A 25,377-nucleotide genomic window follows, 5' to 3' on the forward strand; every position below is an offset into this window, starting at 1 on the left:
GCTGAAATAGGCTCCTGCCCCTATGCGACATAGAATTGAATAACCGGTTAAGAAAATGGATGGATGGATGGATGGATGTTTGGAGTTGTGACCACGTTTTTCCACCTGAAAAACAACCTGCTTCAAGTGAGAGAAGTAAAACTCTTAACAAAACAAACAACACAGAAATATAAAAACCTCTCATGTGAAAAAGCCAGAGCTTTTATTCTAGCTGAGAAAATCTGATAGTATCTACTCACTCAGAATAAGGCAATTGAATAAATGCATTTAAAAGGAGTCTAATCTACTTTTTTGTATTAGAGCAGTTTATCAAGTGTTATGAATTCACAATAATTTAGCCTCATATATTATATTAGTAAAGCAAGGCTGATGCCTCACCTTTATATCATAAACAGAGACATACTTTATTCAGTCCCACACTGGGGAGATTCACTTGTTACAGCAGCAAAAGGGAAAGGAAGAACAGGTGAATTGGAGATGCAGATGGTTACTACATACAGTAAAATACACCAAGATTTTTCTTTTTGATATAAACGTAAAGTGCAGTGGGAGTGATAATAATATACATCATTTTTAAACAGTATTTATACTGCGTGGGTACTGGACAGCCTGACTGCGGTTGGGATAAAGGAACTACGATAGGTTGATCATTGTTAGGTTGCTTAAACTTTTTATGGGCGTCCCTGGGTGCACATATAGAATATAATCTGTATTTACACGTGTGGGTATGTAATTAAAAATGGAAGCAAAGTGAGAATCGTTGATGGACAGCTCGGTTCTCTACATTAGCATGTGTTTGCACCGCTGTGAAAATGCCCTCTACATTACTTACGCCCTACAGTGTTTTTTATTATACACCTTTCAAGGTGTATAATTATCATGTGTCATAGAAGAGTGATGATGTGAGGTGTAGGTATGAATGAATGCGAGTGGCCTCACTGCTGTTTCCGCTGAGAATAAGACACTGGCCACGAATGATTGGATTAGTGTTTAACCCCCCCTTCTTCTTAGCTTAATCCTCTTTGCAGCTTTCTCTCTCTCTCTCCCTCTCTCTCTGTTTGTGTGTGTGTGTGTGTGTGTGTGTGTGTGTGTGTGTGTGTGTCTGTGCATTTGCAATCATTTGCTCCCATTTGCTGTATCCTCCAACCGATCAACAGGAAGGTCAGCTTGCTTGTGGTCATTCTTCATCACCTGACATGGGACACATGTTTCTGCTTGCACCAAAGTTGTGTAGGAAGCAATGGGCCAGCTATGATGAGGGATGAGATGCAGGAAAGGAATACCAGAGAAGGAAAAAGGTAGCAAAGCAGGACATCTGCGGTATGCAGAGATGGAGATGAGCGTTAATAATAGAATATCTGAGGCCTTGTTGAACAAATATGGGCACTTGGAGATCAAGGCAGCGCAGCCAGAGGTGAAAAAGTTGGGAGGTGGGGGGGAGGTTGCGGGCTCAGGATTACTGTGGAAGGGTGGTGGAATAGAGCGATCAGTTGAAGGTCTGCAGGGTTTGGTTTGTCATTGTCAGCCTTTCTAAACAGCCTGCAGAGCGATGGGCACTTTGAAGTTTCACAGAGCTGCTTAAATCCTGCTTGAAAAGATGCAGAGAAGCGTGAGGCACAGAAAAGAGACAGGAATATCCAGAGAAAGAGAGACTGCAGGGGCAGGACGAAGGGGAGGATTGATGATTGGTGAAACATGGAGGAAGGGAGTGAGCGTAATCAGAAATGAGGAGAAGCTTGTTTCATGAGGATGACAGGAGACAGGCAAGTGGAGGAAAGCTCTTAGTGCACCAACACAGTATGAGTCGTATGGTTTTTTTTTTTTTTTCCTCCTTCTTTTTCTGGATGTATGAGTAATATGTTTCCAGCAGTTCTAGGTGAGAAGCTGCAGCGTGAGGAGCACTAATGCAGCAGTACAGACTTGGATTTGGGTAGACCGGGTGCCGCCAGATTAGCACACTGACATCACAGCAAAGAAACACTGGGGGAACCAAGGTCTGAGTCATTACTGATGGCTCCTGCTCTTACATACTACATTCCATGCTGTGGTCAGCCAGATTTTGTCAGCACATTTCATTGTAGACGCTCTGTCTTGTTTTAAGTCTTCAGTGCTTAATGCTTTCTCTCTGTAGAAACATTTTTATATCAAGTAAAAGTCAGTTGCCAAATTTCTAACAGGTTATGGTTATGATTCATTGCAGTCTGGTACAGCAGTATGTGCAGGTCCAAAAAGATGTGCAAAGCTGGCAGATTAGCAGAAAAAAGCTGACGGCACAGATTGCATACAAATTGGATAAACAAGTATGCAAGTTTATCAACGAAAATATAATAAATAATAAATGAAAACATGTTGAATTCCCTATCTGACTGGTGTGCGCGGTTTATTAATCCATTCCTGTGGATCCTCATCTAATTATTTTTCTTCTACCACATGACCCCCAGGGGGGCTCCACAGAAATCCGGGGATAAATATTTTGCTTAGTGACTTTTTAATTTTTTTTTTAATTCCTTTCCATTTCCATGTTCAAACAAAAGATGACTTGCCTAAATGGGTTGTGTGTTATTGATTGAATGTGTAAATAAATCATTGTCGATGTGTTATGAAAAATGACTCAAGACCGCATTCAAAATGTCAATATGATTATGACCCCCACAAACACTGCTTACGAGCGCAGCATTATTAAGAGTGGAATTGGAACACTAGTTTGTCATTTCAAGTCTTGTATAGTATTTCTATAATATTCGCACAGGAACGTAGCAAAGGCTTGGTGACCTTACCGGAAGCTACAATGAGATTCAGAACTTTTATCTTGTTTCTATAGTAACACAATAATATCACAACATAATTGTGCTGTTTGAACAATTAAACTCTAGTTTTTTTGCGTTTTGTTTTTCATTTCTCTTTAAAGAAAAGGTCAACCTATCTACAGTGGCTGCTTTCATAATTATGAAGGCATACAATGTTGAAATCCTTGCCTTGAGGAACGATTATTTTAATCAGTTTTCCCTTCAGTCTAACTGATTTCATAGAGTAATAAAGTGAGGGACTCACAATAATAGATTTGTAAAACTTGTTCATTTGTGGAATGTGCTCAGGAATCTCAGGAAGCAAGGAAAACAAAACAACACACGAGCTCCTCGCATAGATAACGATGCTTGCTCCGACTCTGTTGAAAGTATTCTCCTACAGCAAAATCATCGTAACTTTTCCTCCCGTTCGTCTACGTTTCGCAGACTCTGCGAGCACGATTTGCAAAAGGACCTTTGTTTTTCTACAAGATTGACCTTTTTGTCGCGAGGCGTGCTCAGTGGATCACTTGGATAGGCAAACATGGGTGTTAATGGTCCCGCGCTAACAGTGAATGAAAGGACGGGTGTAGTGCAAGTGTGAGAGAAAGTTACTATGGTAAGAGTGAGGATGTTAAAGTTAAAAAGCTGTTCTAGTGAATTATTAATGCTGAGCATTGTGCCTACAGACACAGCCTCTTACAGACTTTCTTTCTTACATGCCCACACACACATACACTCACATGCACCCACACACGAAAACACAGCTGCAATCCCCAGTTGCTTGTGCAGACAGGAAACAGCGTACTTGTCACTCTGTCTGGATTTGGGGGTATGTGTAAATGCTCTGTTGTCTCTGGCCCCAATGAGAGGGATGTTTGTAGTTGTTCCCTGAATGGCGAATGTTCTGTGTGTGTGTCTGCCATGTGTGGTTGTGTGTGTGTGTGTGTGCGCATGTAGGTGTATAAGGAGTTAAGGCAAACTTCACATATGCTGTACGCCTAAATATAGGCTACAAAGAGTGATAATAATCGGTCTTGACAAGGGCTTGGTTTGCTCGCAGTTTGTTGCAGTCCTCAGTGCCCTGTGATGGTTTAGTTCACTAATTATTTTTGTTTTAAATGAGAGCAGTGTGTCGCCAGGGGGGAGATGTTTTAAAGCTACCTTCTTAGCAAATGACAGGCTAGTAGAATAACATGGTGAACAGTGTTGGTACTGGATAAATCTTGTATGATTTGACCTCAGACATTTCAATGTTAATGTGCGTAATTAATATACACTTTATGAAACTTAATTAATGTCAGTGAAAACGTTCATGATTCAAAGTAATGGCCACGTATATATTTTGCAGGATATAAAATGCTTAGTTACTCACAGAGAGTTTAAAGACTTGAGCAGCATTGTACATAAACATAAAACACCAGGTTATAATCCCCGCCCCCTAGTGAGTGAGAATTACTGTTTCAGCTTTATTTCTATCGGTGCTTTCTGGTGGAGGAACTACTAAATGTAACGACATCTATTTTCTAAATAGTTTATTTGGCGTTCCTGTATTAAAATTTCTTGCAACCACTGTATCCATGGATACCAATATGTTATTCATAATAAATTTGTTTGATCATATAAATTTATGATTTATGGGCTTGATTCTAATCCTTTGTCTGCTCACACCTCTACTCGTGATGTGGACTAAAGATTAGGGATGCATCAGGCCAACCAGTGTTTATTATCCATTTCAACCACAGCTGTAGTCTGTACAGCTTGACACGCATTTTACCAGCTCATACTGACCTCCGTCCTGACTCCCAGATGGCCGCCTCTCACCACAGTGTAGTACAGCTGCGGTGCTGTCCTTCTGGGGATGGGTTAACATGCGAGTGTGTGTGATTGCCGTGAGCGTGATTAGATTATAGCTGTGAGCTACTGTGATTTTTCTTTTTCTTTTTTCTAAGTGGTAACTGGTGTTCAAAACTTGTTCGGGTGAGTCTGTGTGCACACCTCGACCTTGGTAAGCACACCCGTGAATGCTTAGTTGCACATGTCACACTGTTTCTGTATTCCTGGGAGATGTGGGGGGCATAAACTCTGTTAATGCTAAATATTTAAAGTGCAGTTTTGTAACCCATGCGCTCTCTTTTCTCTCCCTGCCTTCACCCCGTCCACTCCCCCCTTGCTCCCACTACCTCTCCATCTCTAGCCGGTGTTGCTGTGGCTCAGCGAGTGGTAACGGTGCAGAGTGGGCCGCTCGTACGGACTGAAGGCTCACACGTGACCATCTGGTGCAACGTGACGGGCTACAAAGAGGGGACGGAGCAGAACTTCGAGTGGTCCATGTACCTCCCTTCAGTACCAGACCGGGAGATTCGCATTGTGAGCACAGCTACGAAAAACTATGCCTATGCTGTATATTCCCAGAGGGTGACTAGTGGGGAGATCTTCGTGGAGAAGCTGAGCAGTGACTCAGCTGTGCTGCACATCACCAAAGTGCAGGCCAAGGACCAAGGTCTGTTTGAGTGTTACACACCCAATACAGACGGGCGGTACCTGGGATCCTACAGTGCACGCACCAACCTCACTGGTGAGTCTCTACGAGCGCACGTGTACACACAGAAACAGGCTTATGCACACACACACGCAGTCAAACCACATCTCGGTACCACAGGTACTAAAACTGTGTGTAGCTGAGCATGAGCATGCAGCTAATGTGACATCTGTGATACGCATACAGCAACATAATAGGAAGATTTTATACTGAATTAGCATTCAGCTTAGGCAGAGGAGGTTTGCTTTGCACCTTTCAAACAGAGGTTCATTAGCACTAATCTAACCTTTGCAGCAGTGCAGTTTATGTGCCACTTCACAGATATACAGTACTGTGCAGAAGTCTTGAGTCACCCCTCATTTCTTTATATTTTGCTAGGAAATTGGGAACTAGATGCAGCGATTTATTGAAACGTGTGCACATAACATCTTGAAAGTCAGTATTTGGCATGGTATCAACTTTATTCTTCAACACAGCCTTTCTCGTCATTTCTTTAAATAATCTTCAACAATAGTTCTCAAGGCATTCTTGAGACATTCAAGGCTCTTCTTTGGCTGCCTTCTGTTTCCATTTCCTGTCAAGATGATCTCAAACTGCTTCAGTAATGTAGTGCTCTAGGGAGGCTAGCCCATCGATGAACATGATGGATGATTTCATCCTTTGTGTTAGGTGCCTTTTTAATGCTTGAATGATTCGTAGGTCAGTTTTGAGTGGCTTAACAAACAAAAAAAAGCATTCCCCTGAAAATGATCAGGTACAAGAACTGGATGGAAAATTGGTGAAAAGGCTGGACAACTTTTGCTCAAGAGCACTTTAAAAAATAGAAGAAAGTGTGATACCTTGGGACCCAAATATAAAGACGTGGAGTGGCTTAAGACTTTTTCACATTACTGTATATTCTACTGCTTATGATGTTTACATATGAGAGACTTAACTGCTAGCAGAAATTTGAAAACTTTAATTTATTAAATCAAATTAGCTAAAAAATAAAAAGCAACAAAAAATCATCCATTTTGGCGTAATGATATAACAGTTTGATCAGTGACTGTTGGGATAATCATAATGGTAAAAAAAGCACCTGCGCACACTGAAACATGCATTGAAAGATTTTCCCCTCCACTACATTGTCATACATTTCCCACCTGTTTTGAACAGGGGGAAAACCAAGACGCATCCACACAGGTATTCCCACACCACCCATTTATCTATTGCCGTGGGCTCTTTCAGTGTACTGGCAGAATGTGAGACTGTAGCAGTCAGTAGTTTCCCCTCTCCCGCTCCTTATTTTCCGGAGTCATACACACATCTACCCAAAAGGCAGTACTGAAGACACAGCTGTCACTCCATTCCCCCCATAACTTCATGCCTTTATTTCTCTCACGACTGACCTTCCTTTTAAGGTCAAAGCAGATTCCGATGGGATGAAAGCACAGTATCACTGCGAGCTGAGAAATGCAAATATTTGCATACTTTTTGAGTCACCATTGCAAAGACATTGTTTGCCTAGAAGATCAATGGTTAGTTTAGCTTTCTTTTTCACTAAATAAGTTATTATTAGGACTTCAGTGGTTTGTATTTTCTAGCATGAGCAGTATGATGTGAATGTGGGGCAGGGCTCAGTTGCAGGGCACTGTGAAACAGCAGTGCTGATAGCACACAGTATTTATAGATCAGTGTGTGAGAGAGAGCTAGACAGAGTATGTGAGCGGAGGTGTTGAGGGACTGTTATCTGAGCTTCTTTCTGTGTCTCTAACCTCTTAACCCAGTTTCTAGGGTCAGGGGTACGCAGCAGGGTCTCCATTTTTTTTCCCTTTCCTCTGCTGTGCTTTTGAGTCCCTGTGTATTCCCCTGGCAGCTGCTTACCTCCCTGGACCGCTGTGAGCAAACAATACCTTGCTCTCCCTCCTCTTACCCTCCTATTTCTCTTCTATAGCACATTCGTCTGGCTTTCATACTGTCACGTGTCTGTTTCTATTCATCATCAACCCCGGCCCCTTTCTCTAATTTGCTCTCCCTCTGATGTATTTAAAAAACCCCTTTGCTGATGGTGCCTTTGAGGAATTGTGTTTCAAGGGTAGTGTCAAAGGATGATCGTAAGCAGGGAGTATTATGAAAGACATATAGGCATGTAGGAAGTGGGAGACAGAAGGGATATGCCTGTGTGAGTGTCTGGCAGTGGGGTGGCTGGGTTAATTGTAGGGGAAGAAGGCTGCACAGTAATCTGTGCCCTGAGTACTGTATTAAGTCTTAGTCAAGGTGATATGTTTCATCCACTGTCATCTTTCTGTACAAAGAGCAGGGAAGGGTTTTAATGTGGAACTTAATACCTGCTGCCTAAAGGGAAGTAGTTTCAGTCATGAACCTGGACATTATTCTGCACGATACTGTGACCTTTTGTTTAACGTCTTGTATTGTCTGTCAGATGGATACAACAACTGTGTGTTATTGACTACTTGAAATGTGATACCTGCTTCTCTTTTTATCTGAAAGGGGTTGTTTCTTTTTTTTGTATGGAGGGGGTAGATAGAAAGTTTGTGACTTTTTTATCCTCCATGAAGGTAAAGCAATTAATCAACTGAAAAGGTTTCTCTGCTTGGTCCCAAAAGACCAATATTTCACCTGTGCAAATGATAATTAGCCACCACTGCACACATTCTGGATTATATCCACTAAATTATGGAATGGCTCCAAACCGCAGGAAGATCCTGAGTATGTAGGAGAAAAGGTTAGATTTGACATTTTTATTATTTTCCTCTGTGCATTTGGATTGGGAATGCAGCTTGACTTTGACAAGATAATGTTCTTTCACACCTTTGCTATTTAGAAGTTACGTTGAATTCAGACTCATTTTCCTCTTTGTGAAAAATGGTACCAGCACAACCGCATCATGGCCCTTTGGAGGAGGTGCTCTCAGTCTGGTTCCAGTTGAGCTCTAAAAGGGTTGGCTTACGTGATCTCGATCTGACCCAGCTCGGGCGTACACTACATATTTGAACTAAATAACTACCGCATCCTTGAACATACAGCAATCTGGCTGTTGGAAAAGTTCTATAGATGTACACAAACTGTAGCATGAAATAAATGTAGATTTTCTGTTTATCCACTAATCAAAAACACAGCACAGTCTTCCTGTATTTACTTTTGTTGCTTATTTCTGAGACCCTTCTGGCCAGTAAGCAGACCGAGTGTACTTCTGTGGGACATTTGTTCACTTGGATTTGTCTTTCTGTGAAAGGATACGAAACCAAGAGGTTAAAGTGTGAAAACACCCTAAAAATATTTTTTAGCCTTTGTTAAACACACAAGCAGAAGGGGACTGTGATCTTGTTTTACATTTTATTTAATGAATTGGTGGTACACTCATCGCAGCTACCCAACTGTGTTAAAATTGTAGATTTTTTTTTTTGTTGCAGGGTTGAAAATGTGTGTGGGATGTTTTAGAATTCTGTTAGTGAAATCAAATTTAGTAGTTTACTATTATGAGTCGAGTATTTGCTCCTTTGTGTCACCAATATGAATTTACTAGAGTCATGGTTGAAACACCATCTGTGTCTTTCTATTCAAGCATGTTGCTTATGATTTTATCTCCTTTTTTAAAAATAAAAACCAACCATGCTTCTCTGTTTTTACCTTAGTCTGTCTTAGCCGGAGTGTTAAACTTAAGTACGTCTAAACACTTAAGGGTTTATTACAGAAGCTTAATCACAGCTGTCTGCATGCACTTCACAGTTGCTGCAGGTTCTCCCACATCTGTGATGAGGTAAATGATTTAGTTTCTCTCATCAGTTAAACAGGAGCGCTGCTCGTGTTGTTATATGTTGAATGCTCGCCTGCTGCTTCAAACCTTCAGCTTTCAGTGGGCAGCTCTGATGGGAAGTCTGGACAGTAGCAGATGTAAAGCTCCACATGACTGTTTGACAGAGCAGTAATTATGATTCACACCGCTTTACTAGATTAGAAAACTGGGTTGAGTGAACCACAATTTTGCTACAATGAAGGGTGTATGTCGCATATATGCGTCACCATTTGTCCTATTTTTCCGTTTTTTAATCATGTGCTCGTTGTTTATGCATGCTCCTCTGTCATTATCAAATATCACAATAAGGCGTGCATTTAACCTGAGTGATGTGAAGCTTTATAAAGTCAAAGATCACCTGGCATTGCCCTCTGTACACCTCCATTCTCTTAAGTTGGAGGCTGACTAAGCTCAGTCTGTTTCACTTGGGTGTATGCTCTTGTGTGTGATTTTTTTTCTATGTGTGTGTGTGTGCTTGTGCCTGTTTGACTTCCTCCTACACATCAGATTGCAGAAGAAAAGGACAACAGCCTGACATGGCCGTCACGGTTGTCCTTATCCTACGCACCAGCCTGTGTGTGAGCTTGTCCAACAACTAGCAGAACAACAAGCCCTCGCTGAGACACGCTGCTCTCCATATACCCTCACTGCCATAGAACACGCAGGAGTCATTGTGCTGGCACATATACAGATTCTAGCCTCCATGCTTGGCAGAAGCCAGGACTGTAGTAACAGAGTAAAAAAAGATGGATAATCAAAGCCATGGTAAGTTTATGAACAAATGGCTTTCGGTTATTTGCCTCCAGTCCTCTGTGTAACATCAGAAAAAAATACAGAAGTAAAAGTTTCGATGTATGGTGTTTTTAAAGAAAAATAAAATAAGAAAAAAAGGCAGACATGAGGAAATTGGAAAAGAGTGGGAACAGGGACCGAAGCAGGCAGTATAGGGAATAGGTAGTGAAGCGCTGCTGAAAAGACTGTGTGACCAATAAATGATGAGCTCTTCGTCTCACTCCGATGTGATTGGTTACGCCTCCTAGAGGCATTACCCACAATACAACTGGCGCTATAGGGGTGCGTTTTTAAATAGTCTCTGCCTGATGTGACTCCCGAGGTTAATGCAGTTACCAACCGCCATGCAACTTCTAAATGCAATTAGCCAGCACAAATTGAGGCGTCTGAGAAGGAAAGAGGAAAAAGTAAAAGACTAGAGCTGAGACCTTGGAGATTCCCATTATTCAAATACTGTTGGGCAAAAAAACAAAAACAAATTCACAACAAACCACAGCAAAATACCCAATTTTTCCACAGTTTTTATTTTGGTTATTTTTATGGCTCATATTTCATTTATTTAATTTCTTTATTTTTTCTGCTGTGTATTCTCTTACCCAGCTCATATTCTGTTCTCTGGCATAAAAATGAACATTATTAAAAAACAGTTAACCAGTATTTTAAAGCAAAATGAATAACTTTATAAGTTAAACCATGACTGAACAAATATTAAAAAAAAGACTGCCAACATTGCATCTGTGTAAGTGAGTTCATAGGATGCTGAACACTTGTATTCTCTTTACTATCTTTGTGCGTATGTTGCAGGCTCATTTTTTATTTTCCCAGCTTAAAGTTACCAGTGTGTGTATTTGATGTTTTTCCTACATTGTTGAGTTTCCTTCAAGGCTATTTTAGCGTGGTGCAAAGCACAGGTGAATGTCGGTTATCATTACATGTCTGTTAGCCTGTTTCTATTAATCATAATTCCCTGTACACCGACCAGCCACAATAAACAGCTGATCTGTCACAGTATGGACACTTCTGAAGGCGCCCTGTGATATCAAATACCAAGGCAGTAGCAGCAGATGGTCCCCTTCAGATGCATGTCTGCCATTGTACACATTCTAGGAGTGGACGGGGTCACCACGGGTACTCTGATCAGTCTTGCGCTCATTAACTGTCACTTCCAGCAGTCTGTAGTCTTCTGCATGCTTTGCAGTCTTTTTCTCTCACAGCCACAGTTTGTTTTTAGCAGTTTGTGATGTTATAGCTCTTTGGTGGCATTCTCTGCCATTCATGGTCACAGTCATGGTCACCAGTTTACTGGTTGTTCTTCCTTGTACTATTTTTTGCAGGTACTGACCAAAGCATACTAGGAAGAGTCCACAAGACCTGCTGTTTGGAGATGTTTTGACCTACTTGTCTAGCTATAACCATTTGTCCCTTTAATATCCTTCACAATTCCTCTTTAAACATGATTAACTTTGCTTGCTAATGTTTCCCAATCTTTGACAAGTACCATTGTATTAGAAATAATAGTTAGTGAGCAGTGATACAGGCACAGTTCAAATAATTAATTTATGCAATTATTGGTTTGCAGATTAAACTAATCTGCAAAAAAGCATGTTCATGTCCATTGCATGTAGGTTCTGAAGGGGATTACCTCTTCCCCTTTGTTGATCTGGTAGTAAAAAATGTGCTTATGTAGTGAAGTGATGCCCAACAAAGGTCATAATGCAGTTATCTTTTCTGTGTAGGAAAAGGGGAAAAGAGGAGTGTAGATTTTTGGAAGCATTGCTGAGACTGTGCACTGCTAAAAACATACGTTCCCAATGAGAGTGGCGGGATCATGCCTGTGCTGAGCTCAGCACTGTGCACGTGTCTGATTTGTGCGTTTCCCCTGCCTTTCTCTTCGCAGAGGATTCGATGCTGCCAAGCTGCACTCCTCTGCACTTCACTTAATGGGATAGACAGAACAGGAAAATGTCATCTCACTATCTTTCGTACAAAGACATCCCCCCCCCCCCCCCCCCCCCCTCCTCCCCTGTTTTCCCTTTCTCTGTGCCGTCTCCCCATCTGAATCCCGCTCGCTCCATCAATCTACAGAGTCAATTCCTACTCCAGACTTCAGCCCCCCCAGCCCATGTTTGTCATGCAGGTATATGGTTTTGTCAATACAGCTGTTCACTGAGCTTTATCACAGGAGAAAGCCGTAAGGGTGATTGAAGCGCAAGATTGTGTAGGAAATCCGTGATTGAATAAAGGCTGATGAGGAAAAATGGGATGAAAAATATGAAGGGAGGAATTTCTTTTTCTTTTCTTTTTTTTAAGGGAAAACAGGAAGATGAAGCCCTGTGTCGAAAATAAAAAAGAAGAGTAAAATGTTTGCCTGTTGGGGGGAAAGGGGCGAGTAGGGGAGAGAAAGAGAAGATGAATAGACAGGGGAAGCTGTATCTCTGTGTCTCTTGGTATTGATCGGGAGCGCAGGCCTGAATGTGACTGGAGCTTTTTATCTCTTTTGTCTCTCCTTGCAGTGACACCTAAATTTCTTTCCTTCCCCTCAGATTTGCCTTAACAGTCCTCTGTTTCTTTTTCTAATTAGATTTCCTTTTCTTCCATTTGTGCACGCCTCTTGCACTTATACAGATCTTCCGGTCTTTGTGCGAGTGAACCATCACAGTTAAGGCATTCCTTTTGTGACCTTCAAATGGCTTTTTTGGCGGGTTAAATTTGGTTTTCAGGCTAGTGCAAAGGTTGTCAAAGATTTGGCTAAAAAGTTAAAGGAGAAGAAGCTACGCATTCTGGCTAAGTGTGTTCAAAAACAGAGAAATGTGTGTATGTGTGCGTATGCATGCACAAACTGGCTCTAAGCTGCCGACCAGGCAGGACTCCAGATGGAAAGAGATTTTATCACTGTGGCTGGCTTGCAATTTCTTGCACATCTCATCCACTTTAGCGGACGGGGTTTCCTGCTCGATAACATTACTGCCACTCTTACCCACCATACGCAGACACATTTATGTATGCACGCTGGAAACACAAACACAGCCACAGTCACACACTGTTGTGAGCTGTCAGTCAGGACAGATGTCGCACCCATAATTGAGTCTGAGAGGGATGGTGCTGTAGTGCTCCCATTGGAGGACACGCTTTCCACTGAACATCAGTGAAGAGGGCTTTAACAACCCGGTGGATCACCATGTTAGACAATACAACCACAGAATCGAACATGTAGCACTGAGTATAATAGTGCTGAATAGGATACCTTGATTCTCTGTAGTCATGTAGGACAAGTCGGACTTTATTGTATGTACATGTGCAAACTGTGTAATGGGTAGATAAAAATGATTCTGAAATTATATTTTCCTACCAATGTATGGCTCTAAAACTGTAGTTAAGCAACTACATTTTAAATTTATCTTCAGACCTTTCCCAAACAGTCAAGATCACACATCTTTCTGACACTAGGTACCGCTCTAAGATGCCTCTTAGGTCCTGCCAACTGTCTGACACTCGAGTGACTTTGAAACACTGAATAGACACGTTCAGTTAGAAAGCAGTTTGGATATCGGACAAATTAATTGTGTACATTGCCAAAGTCACAGAAGACCAAACTAATGAGGTTGCAGTTCCAACAGTTCCAATATTTTAGACTCAAATGCAAGCGGATCAAACACTGGAACCTGACTTCCATAACATTATTTTTAAAGAAGGGATCTAAAATTGGTACGGTCTAAATAAACAGGATAACAAACCTGACCCAAAATAGTGTCAAACAAACAAATAAGAAGAGAATAGCTGTTTAAAAAATACAATCATGTTTTCTGTACTCAAAGTTTGAAACAGCAATTTTATATTGGGAACATTATGATAGCTGGGCTCTGTTCACACTGCTCTACCCTATTACAGTGAGTAAGATTTGGACCAAATCAGGTCTTGGATCATGTAAGGGACTTGCTGTACCTGTGAAAACTACTAAGGTGTAGGATGGGCCAGCTATTGCTGTTATAAAGCTGAAAACCATCATTGCCTACAGACACATTTTGAGACATTCACTGCCTTGCAGATTTTGACTGTAACACTTACAAAAATATTAACGATGTCAGTGGTGCTCTGCATTTAGCTCATTGCCCTACACCACTGAGTTTGGCAGATGAGAAAGGATTTCGTGTGTCAACAAATTAGAAAACTACAAAATGCATGTTTGTATGCACACAAATGCATGTGCACGTGGATGCACATACATTTGTGTGTATTAATGTTTATGTAATGGGCTCAAGATACTCCACCGTTCCTCTGGTTGATTTGATTAGCTTAGCTAAGCGCTAACCCTCAGGGGCCTGCTGCCTCCTCTGTGAGATTAACGGAGCACAGCCACCGTTTGAATATGAATTCACCATGAATATGGATGTGAATGAATTTGCTAACGAGTGGTTGCATTCACGTTGTTAAAATGTGTTGGTAAAGAGTGGAACTTCTAGTGTAATATCCTCCAGCAGTCACACGGTTCTGAGTGCGTTCCAGGATGCTTCTGCTCCATTGTTTAAAGTTGGCGGTTGTTGGAAGCCTCATCTGAGAATAAAGGGGGGGGACTTTCTCACTTCAGTATCTGATAACCCCTTTTAATATGGATGCACACCACCATCCGAATGTATTTACACATTATTTTATGTACAAGAGCATACACAAATACTGGCACTTACGGCCTGCCATGTGGCAGGGCATAACACTTACACAACTGTAAAAGACATACTGTGTCCTGTGTGTGCAATGGTAGAATAGTGGCATTGTTGAGTTACTCTTTACTCCACCCATACAAATTTTTCGTGCTCTGCCAACTAATCTTTGGCAACGATCTTACCATTTGTGCAGCACAACTGGCTGTAGTAGCAAGCACAGAAGCTACACTTAACGTGACTGGGCCTCCATGCTGATGGCTCATACATAGCATCAAGTACGTGGAAGAAAGACCACGCAGGATAAGAAGCTGTAGATTATGTTAAGTATCAACTTAATCAAAAGGCTCTAAGAATGTTATCTGCACAGAGCAAGTTGACAAGGATGTTGCACTACTTTAAGTTTTCATGGGTAACCCTGTTGTTTATAGTGCTGTATACTCTTAGCAGTCCTTATTGACAGGCATATGCAAAGAACGGCTAAAGGAGATGGGGACTTCATGGATACCGGTTTAAAGATTACCATCACACCCACCTCATTAGCATGCTAATCACGGCCTCATTATTTGCAATGGGAAACAGAGATTTAGTTAAAATGTCTGATGTAGTGGATTTGAGTGTAGGATGAATGCCACGGGCTATTTTTTAAGTGCTGGTGTAGAAGTGAAGCCCGGGAGGCTTAACTCAATTTAGTGAAGCAGCACCGAGGCAAGCAAGCTCATTGCCTTCAAATTCCAACTCAGGGACAAAACACTATCTTAAATCTGCTGTACAGATTCTAACAATGTACACGCACGCACGCACACTTGCAAGTATCTAAAAGCTTTTGTAAGTACGGACTGACGCTTCACACATGAACAGACAGAGGCAGTCGGTTTCTTCCTCTCAGTTGACCTCAGAGCAGACGACAAACATATGCTGCCACCTGTGCCCCGGTGCCTGGGTGGCCACCTTGGGATGTGTGCAGAAAGAAGTGGGTGTGAGCGTGTGGGTGTGTTGCATGTGGGTGAGAGAGAGCGAGAGGGGCAGGGCTGGCACATGGCTAATTTCCCTCAGTGCTGGCAGCTCATACAGACAGTTGCTCCCTCATCTGCTGCCCTGCTGGATGGGTGCCTAGTGATTGAGCACTGCCCGCCTCCCTTTGTCACCCATCTCCTTCAGTGATACCATTTCTGAAATGGTAACACAACACATGTACAGTTGCTAAGACTTTTCACCACTAATAGACCCGGACTCTGTCTTTAGCTTGATTCAATGTGGTGATACAGGAGCCACAAAGGAAGAGCCAAGCAAAGGCTCTAGATGACTATTCCTGGACTTGTATGCCAGTATATGCTTTTTAAGTGAGAAGGAGTAAGGAACTGGCCAAAAAACAAGGCTTTGTAGTCTGATTAAAAAGCACTGATATCTCTTGCAAGGCTTATACGTGCACATACACACACTACAAAACAGAAATGGTCAGATGGCTGGGGCTATAACTGGTTCTATCCTCAGGGAAGTCTTTAATTGGTCACAGTGCTTTACCATCTGGGGCTGGAGTGACGATGAAGGAAAATGGTGGGAGCTCCTGTAAGGCAGGAGTAGAAAAGACAGCTAGTGCAGGACAGGGATGGAGCCTATTAGTTTTAATACTTCCACCTCCAGTAATATTGCAATCATAATATGCTTGATGAAAGCCGCTTGTAGTGTGCAAGAGGAAAAGGTGCGTGAATAATTGCGCATGTTGTATTCCTTTGCCCGGGTGCACTCATGTGTGCCTGTAGGTAGACAGAGTATTGCGTGGCAGCATCTGTGTTTGTGTGTAGAAGTGCTCTTAATTCTGGGATGTTATTGGCCGTCAGAGCAAAAGCCTGCACATGTGCTAACAACCTTCAGGACAGTAGCAACGGATAAAAACTAACAAACCCTCACTGGGATGGTGTCTGTTTATATTTCTTGTTTTCTGGGTGCAGAGTGTTTGCTGTAATTCATGTTATTTGAATACATGGCCAGATGGAAGATATTAAAGGAAGCGTATGACAGATGGAAAGACATATAAAGTTGGTCTTTAGCTGATGAAGAAGAGAAACACGGAGAAAGCGGGGGGGAAAAAGAGGAGGTTGATACCGAATCGGGAAGGGGTGGGGTAGAAGGAATATTTCATGTGTTTAGGCATGATGAGTAAATCTTTGATGCGCTAAAGGATTTCAGTCAACGATAGCTTTGCACACAGCTCTTCTCAAACGCTCTTAGGAAGATTTGTCTTTCATACTCCCACCCCTCTTCAGACTACCCCTCCTCTCACGCCTTGCCTTTTAATCTCTTGCTTACTCTCCATCTTCCATACTCACTCACTCAGGCTCATTTCCTGGCTGGTCCTCAGTAAGAGGTAGTGTCATATTTTGTGCATATGTATGCGCTCGTGTGCCCGTGCGTGTTCCTGTGCATCTTAGTTAGTCTTAAATCCCCCTCTTCTGCCTTTGTGTAAACACCGTTTCGTATTTGAAAGCTTCGTCTCACCGTGGATCCCTTTCTTATCGCAAAATTCAGCCTTTTAACTCTACGTCACCATTCTCCCGCTACAATAACAAAGCCCACTCCTTCACTCACTGCCCGTCTTTCTTTTCTTCTCCCACTTTCTCCTTTTGTTATTCCACTCCCTCTATGCCCGTGCTCTACAGCTCAAGAAAGTGAACAAATTCACATAAAGCTCATAAAAGCAAACTAGCGAGATACACTGGTGAATTTATACCAGACGAAATTGAAGAAAGAACTTAAATAAATGAGCAGAGAAAGACAATGAACACAGATGATTCCACACAGGAGCCCACATGGTACAATTAAGCAGTTAACATTAATTCATGCTCTGTGGCACGTATAATAATCCCGAGCATGCCTTGTTGGTTCTGAGGAAAAGATCTAAGTGTCTTTGAAAGAGGGCTCACTGTTGGGTTGGGGTGCTTGGATTTTTTAAGGCCACCGTTTCAGTTCATTAAAAAGATGAAATTAAATTAAAAAAAATCTTTTTACCCCAGGCATAATCACTTGATCATTGCTGGACTGTAAGTTTAACTCCATAATTCTAATTATTATTTATATTGTTATTCATACATGATATTGTGGTTATATTTCCAGTTCAGTTGTTACCTGAGAAATCTTAAATACCACAGCTTTCACCAGACTACCAGTGCTGTGTTCCTTTCTTAGACAGTGTAAAACATGGATGCAGCTTCCAGCCAGCCAAAAAAACCAAAAAAAAAAAAAACAGTCTGTAAGTGTCTTAAACCTGCAGTCTATCTGAAAGCCTCCGGGTGGCAATAGCTGTGGCTGCAAAAAGACTTCCGATGTTTATGGGAAAACAGCTTCCTGACTTGACCTCTGGAAACAATTTCCTGCTCAGTTTATTGGCCTGTTTACTCATTTTTGGGTTATAGCATTGAAAATGTCTAACTGATTTGTAAATCCTGGGCATGCTGCCTTAAAAAGGTGCCTTATCTATTATAATATTCATGCACATATAGGCCAACAATTTGATTGATATAAACTAATGAGCAAGCAGTTTTACAGTGAGACCCGCTCCTCCTCCTCACATCTGTTTTTTCTTTTTGAAACTGCACTGGCAGAGGTTTGGGACTTCAGAAACCAGTGGATGATGTTTTTCTTCTACTGTCTGTGGAAGTAGAGCTGGGAGGGATGCTGTTTTAGTAGTAGTGGTAGTTGTAGTAGTAAACGGGAGTCTTTCAGCCATCACAGGTGCTAAACTTTTCATCAGCACATTCACAAATAGAACTTTCTCGTTTCTGTCCTTATTTAGTCACACACCACAGCAGTGGTAGTACATATTACAAGTTCGACAGTTTTATTGGCCAACTGTTTACATTCACTGCTGCCATCTTCAACTGTGAGGTCAGAGTGACCTTTTTCAGTGTGAATTTGGACTTTAAGGGGGAGATCAAGATGGAAATTCTGAGTGAGAACTCGAGATTTCTGATACATATAGATGCTAATTGCTATTTCTCAAATGCTATTACTCAACTTTTATGTACACACATGCTGTTTAACCAACAATATTGCAAGAGACTCATAGTTAAAAAGTGATCTGTTTCAACAAAAAGCAGATAACTTGTGCTCCTGCAGTTGGCTACCATTTGTTCCATTTTAGCCATAGCTGTTGCATAACCCTCCTCCTGATTTGTCTCTGTTAACATTCATACACTGAATTGCTGCTCTTAACTTTTACAAGGTGTGTATGTCCTGACTCCTCTATTAGTCATGTAATGGAAGCTCAACTCGAGGAGCAATGTGGAGGCAGCAGGTGGGGCAGAGGTGTAGGTAGAGGGTTATTACAAGAAGGGAAGACTACAACTCACAAGAGACCGTGGACGTTTGTATTGCACATTCTTGGTATCAGAACCCCTGTGGTTGTTGCACAGATGGCAGGAGATTCATGCTTTTGGAAAGCAACTCATGGTATGAAGTACTCAATTTTGATATTAACTTACACTTTCTTCTAAATTTTTATGTTGATGTGCATCATGCCCGTTAGTGCTGTGCATGATTCAGTGACCCATCACTGCTGAGTCACAGCTCTGGAGGAAATGTTTGGGCACACAGAGGGGAATACCTCAGTCGCTTATCCCCATCTATGTGTGTCAGAGAGCAGCTGTTCCCTCAGGCTTGACGTTCTGTGTGTTTAGGTGAGTTTATAAGAGAGGGAGAAAGTAGCAAGAGAGAGAGCGAAAGAGAGAGACCGCCCATCTTTGATGTGCATGTCCCTTCCACCTTTAGGTATAATGAGCTGAAATAGCTGCAGGGGCCTCGCTCTGTTTCTCCTTGTCTGATTTTTTTTTTTTTGCACAGTGTCATACTGAGAGGATGCCACTCATTAACTAGTTTAGAATACACAAGAATTTAAAAAAGGAACTGATTATTACGTGATGTAAAAAAAATTATTTAAGTGGGATCGAGATGCCTTCCTGTTTTCTAAGGCAAGCATGAAAAAGATGAGCTGAAGGAGAAAGTCAGCTAAAAAAAAGAAAGAAAGAAAATAAGTGATAATTAGGTGCTGACAAGCAACTTGTCTAGCAAAAGGAAACTCACCAGATCGTGTGGTGGAGAGGGCATAAGGGAGCAGGGTTTAGAGTGAAGGTGTTGGTGTGTAGATAGGATGAAACTTGAGTGAGGAGAAAAAATGGGACAGAGCCCAGACATTCATGGCAGAGAGAGACAAAAGAATGCTTGAGAGACCCCTTTATTAAACGAAGAGGCCTTTTTCCTTTCGGTCACCGTGACCTTTGTGTTACAGCGTACGACACACATCGACGCTCAAACACCCACCCAGAGTGATGTTCCAATAGGGGTAGAGCACCGACTCCTCACTGAAAATCTCATAACAGCATCTGTAAGATCTCTCATATCCTCTTACCCCTCTCAGCTCACCCCCCTGATTTCTATTTCATCTCTCTTCACATTTTTAGAAGATTGGATTTGGTGTGATATAATAGCGCAGTGCGGAGGCCTCTTTGATCGGTCAAGATAGCGTGAGATATTCCACTCATAGTGCCTGATTTGAAAAGCAAATTATCGACTAATTTGTTGTCTGCTTTAATAATTTTTCCAAATGAGGTGGTTTACACTACAGGGCTGCAATTTGTCAGCTGTGATAATAAACAATGGTTAATGCATTCATTATAATATATGAATTATATTATTTCTGCACACTCAGCTCAGAACATGCAATGCGTTCATCTGTAGAGGATATAATGGTAGTTAACAGAAGTTTGATACATTTCTTTTTAAACAGCACTTTGATGATTCAAAAATTCTGTGCGTGCTTATGAGCTCAGAAATGATGTTCATACACTTATGTGGTAGTAAACACTATGAAAAACATAATGTTTTCTGTTATATTGAAATTATACTTTATAAATTATATTGTTTTATTGGAAAACATATATATACATGATCATTTTATTTTAAAAAAACATTTACATGTCTCTGACTTTAGCTTTATCAACTATTGGATTTACAAATGTGGTGTTCAGACTTCCTGAGAACAGGAAAGCTGCACACACGCAGTAGGAGAGCACGCTCTCCGCTGAGGAGCCGTAGAAGGCCAGCAGCAGCTTCCGGTCCAGGTTAATATTCCTCAGGACACAGAGGACGTGTAGCCGCCGCTGGGCCTTCTTTACCGGGGCGTTTGTGAGATCAGTGGACATGTGGGGGCCCAGAAACCTGAAGGTGGAGACAGATTCCACTCGTTCTCCAATTATAATTAGAGAGGAGTGGACCCGTCTGTGTCTCCTGAAGTCCATTATGAGTTCTTTTGTTTTAAGGACGTTCAGCTTCAGGTTATTTTCTGAGCCTGATGAGCCCAACCACGGTGGTGTCATTGGCATGCTTGATGATGACGTTGGTTGGGTGGGTTGGTGTACAGTCATATGTGTACAGGGTGTAAAGTAGAGGGCTGAGAAGGCATCCCTGCTGGGATCCGGTGCTGTGTGACAGTGGGGGCCAAGTCGGACTGATTGAGGCCAGTTGGTTAGGAAATCTGATCCAGGAGCAGCTAAATGTGAGGGGGTCTGAATGTGGTCCAGTTTGGTGGTGAGAATGTCTGGGATTATAGTGTTGAACACTGTAGTATACAAAGAGCATCCTCATGTAGGTCTTCCTGCATCATCTGGCCATGTTTTAATGACCTCGGTGCTTGGAGGAGTTTGTTTCCTAAGGGGGATGTAGTCAGGGATGAGGAGCAAAGAGAGATGGTCAGATTGTCCTAGATGGGGGAGGGTTGTCAATGTGTGGGTCTGCTTGATGTTACTCTACACATGGTCCAGTGTCCTGTCCCCCTGGTAGGACACTTAACAGATTTCAAACATGCCTTATTAAAGTCCCCAGCAACAATACAGACACCCTCTAGATGCTCTCTCTGCTGTTTACTGATAATACGTTGGAGGTGGTTGAGTGCTGAGCTAACGTTAGCATCGGGGTGATGTAAACAGTCAGTACTGCACGTTTCTGTTTCCTTAAACAGAAACTTCCAAAATTTAGTTGAGAAGCCTGTGTGAGCTGCAGATGAGCCTGTCAGTCACAGCTGTCACAGCTGTCACAGGACACAAATCTTTAAATCTTATTAAGGTAGAAATCATTTCCAAAAAACCAGCCGAACACTTAATAGATGACCCAAATTACTTTTTTCTTTTTTTAAAAAACAATTATTGATTTAGCAGTTTTTGAGGAAAAAGTATCACTTTTTTAATGGGATACAATTGGGGAAAAGATCAAGCAGCTAGTCATTGCGCTTCCATCTTCAAGCCAGGGTAGTAACAGCTTGAGCACATCCCTAATCCCTAATTCTAACCCTTACATATGGAATCCAGTTTCATTAATCTGTATGCCTGAATTTATGTTTAAAGATGGTGCAAAGGAGTTCTGAAAGACTTTAAAACAGATATTTTTAGGCTGACTTTTGTCAGGTTAGGAAAGTTTGTAAAGCCCTTGTTCCTTCAGTTTTTCCCTTAAAATTGCCAACACGCGTTTTGCTACTAAATCGTTTTCTAAGCTGTTGCCATTACATGACCTGAAAACCAAAAACAGACCATGCTAGTAATAGAACAGGAAATGCATTTCCAGAAAACTATTAAATTAACATTTTACATGGAAAAAAAACTAGTTAAACAATGTTCTTTAAAAAATTTACTGAACAAAAAGTATAACACAGAAACATAATAGTTTCCTTGGACAAGATATTTTAGGCCTGTGTTGTATAACACATGAATATGCAAAAACAGAAAACAGAATGGGTGGAAGGAGCTTGCTCCATATCTAAGATTCAATTAGGTACAGGGCTCATCTGATCAGAAGCTTATGTTGTATTATGGATGTGCCCCCTGCTGTGGACCCAGATCCCAAAATGACAGGCTTTGACTCCTGTCTACTTCTTCTTCTTTCTTTTTCCCCCATGCTCCACCCCTCCTCTCGGATAAAGAGGGCTCTTGTGTGTCTCTTTTTCCCTCCCAGTCCTGATCCGTTCTCTGCCCTTGCTTCCTTGTTTTGTTCTGTATCGTATCCTTACTATCAGTGCACTCTTGGGGACTATGTGTAGGCCTGAGTTCGTCAGAGTTTGCTAGTTGTGCAGTGCTTCATGAACTTGCTTGATTTTTTTCTAGTCTCCCGAGAGAGTGCACTCGGTGTGTTTTTGTTTGTTTGTTTGTTTTAAATTTTGTTTTGTTTTTGGTGCACTTGAAATTGTGCATTGATAAGTACACTATTTAAATATAGGCTACAAACAATAATTTATTTATCCTGTTTTTTGTTTGCTTATTTTTTTACTTCTTGCTGTGAAATAACAAAGCATTGATGCTGATCCATGTGGTTGGGTGTATCAACCAAAAGAGCATTGTCCCTTTGTTTGTCTTTGCTTTTTTGCTCGATTTTCTTCTTTGTCTTCATCTTGCTGTCTTTCTTTTTCCTCCCACTTTACTCTCTTATCTACTCTCTCCCATTTTCTTGGTTGAACCTCTTCATCCCTCATTCTGACTCATCGACAGCTCTACAGAAAATAACAAAGGAGTGGAGGATGTGAATGGGCAGGATGTTGGGTAATAGGAATACGAAAGACAGGTGTAGGCACAGCTTCTGTATTTATATCTCTTTCTCCAACTTCCTGACCCGGTATGCCTGCAACACAAGCAGGCATACTGGGTCAGCAAGTGACGTCTGTTCAGCAAGGAGGTTGGACTTGCATGAAGTGGAGCGGCAGCTCGCCCACTTGCTTTGTTTTCCTCTCAGCAGTACTCTTAGTTTCAGAGAGTAATTAACAATAATTACCCTACTGGCTTTGCCAAATGGCCATTTGCTTTGCAGCAACACATGCACGCACACACGTCCACTCACACACACTCGCTCTCTCTCTTAAAGCTTTTACCCACTGAAAAGTGGTAACCATTTCAGCTGTGTCTAAACATCTCTAGTGCTATGTCTTGCAGTGCACTTGTGATTGACATAAAATATAGTGCCAAAAGTATTTATGGTTACACTTTGTTTGCTTTTGGGGTTTTTTTTGTTTCGTTTATTTATTTATTTAACTATTTTGTGTGTGTTTTATATAATTAGTTTCAGTTTAGCTGTAGTCATGCTAGGGAAAATGATGATTGGTGTCCACGACACAACCAAAATTATTGCGACTGTGTGCAGTCACCTTACGATCTCCCTACTTTTGAAAAGGTTAATTGAAAGATGACGACCAGATCTGAGACCACTTGTAGTCAGTTGCCGTCTTCAAACCATCTTTGGGGCATTAAGATGGCAACAGAAGAGCAATAAGATGGAGTCGGTCTACAATCAGTTTTCAAATGAATGGGGTCAAGTTGGTAATTGCATGCAATCTGTTTGTGATAATGTACTGTGATGAATTGCAAATCTGTTGCCGTCTGTTGCTAGTTACATCAGATTTATAGTGGAGTCTGTGGGAACTCGCACCGGCGGACTGCACAAAATCCACACATAGGGCACAACTCTCAGAGATTGGGCCAGTTTTGCACTAACAAAAGAATAAACTGTTGGGTTGGCAGCATGGTGCAGCTACTGCAATAGGCTGATAGAAAGGAACAGCCACAATATTGAGTGAGAAGGTCAACTTTAATCTCACCATCATTTAAAGTAGGAACGTGTGGTCCATGATGCTGTACAACATTTTTTGTTTGTTTATAAAATAAACAAACAAATAATGTGCTGCGCAGCATTTAGACATTATTTCAAATTAAATACAAATGGTAAAGGCAAAACTAGTCGGTAATATCAGTAAGACAGGAGATTTGATTCTGGCATGTTGAAGTATTTGTATTGCTGCATTTGACTCAGTGTCTGAATAGGAAAGTGTGATGCTGGGAACATTGCGCCGAGACTAATCTAATCACACTAACACAATCCAGCTAATAAATGCATTTTGACAGACATATGTTATGTAAAAGCGCCTATCGAAGGAAGTAAAAGACAGACAGAGAGCGCGCGCGCGCGAGAGAGAGATGTTTTCACTGTGTGCTGATCTCTGTGTAGAAATATGACTAAGAGCCTGAAACACTGGAACCCGCTCTACTAACTTTAAAGAAGAAAACAGGATGTATCCTTGTATCTGTCTTGCATTGGGATTCTCTTCCTTTCTCCCGTCAATGCTCTGTGGAGTTCAGCTCAGTTCTGATATGTTTCAATAAAATACCAATATTACTGTGGAGCAGAAATGCGTGCGGTTCAGCTCTAAATGCTCAGAGGTGAGCACTGAGTAAAGAATGACGGGGCAGAACTCACAGCTTTGAGCTATCCTACTGTGCCAGTTACGCACTGTTTCTGATAATATCTCCCCCTCTCATTCCAAATAAATACACACTTTTAGCAGCAACTATCACACACGCATTGGCCGTAAAATAAGACATGCTTTTTGGTGTTACATTTAATTCAATTTACAGTAAATTGCCTGCCACAAACCTTAATAACTGACATTTGGGTGTTTTGTTATTTGATTGAGCAGACCAGTTGCGCTCATTGGCACGGACTGACTCGACTGATTGCAACATGTTGGCAGTGTGTCTGCATTCATAAATTAGATGGCAATTATCTGTTTTAGCCTGATTGTAGTCAGTCAGTCGGACTGAGACAGGTTGCCGCGCAGCGGGTGACCTGGGCAATAACCTTGTAACCAAAACCCTCAACCTCTGGGTGACCAGCTGGTCTTCTCAACTATTTGCAATCAGTGATGACAACAGTGAGTCAGGCCTTATTACTAGCCAGTAATTCAATGTTGAATGGAAACTGTTCATTAGAACCACAGTT

General features: G+C 41.6%; 1 protein-coding gene across 1 annotated transcript in view; it reads left to right on the top strand.

Moving 5' to 3' along the window:
• Positions 1-25,377, top strand: part of igsf3 (immunoglobulin superfamily, member 3) — an 80,940-nt gene that overhangs the window by 14,810 nt on the left and 40,753 nt on the right. The window contains 1 exon segment of the mRNA XM_025903914.1: positions 4,984-5,364. Coding sequence (XP_025759699.1) covers positions 4,984-5,364 — 381 coding nt within the window.

This window comes from Oreochromis niloticus, linkage group LG16, assembly GCF_001858045.2.
Source record: "Oreochromis niloticus isolate F11D_XX linkage group LG16, O_niloticus_UMD_NMBU, whole genome shotgun sequence".
NCBI lineage: Eukaryota > Metazoa > Chordata > Actinopteri > Cichliformes > Cichlidae > Oreochromis > Oreochromis niloticus.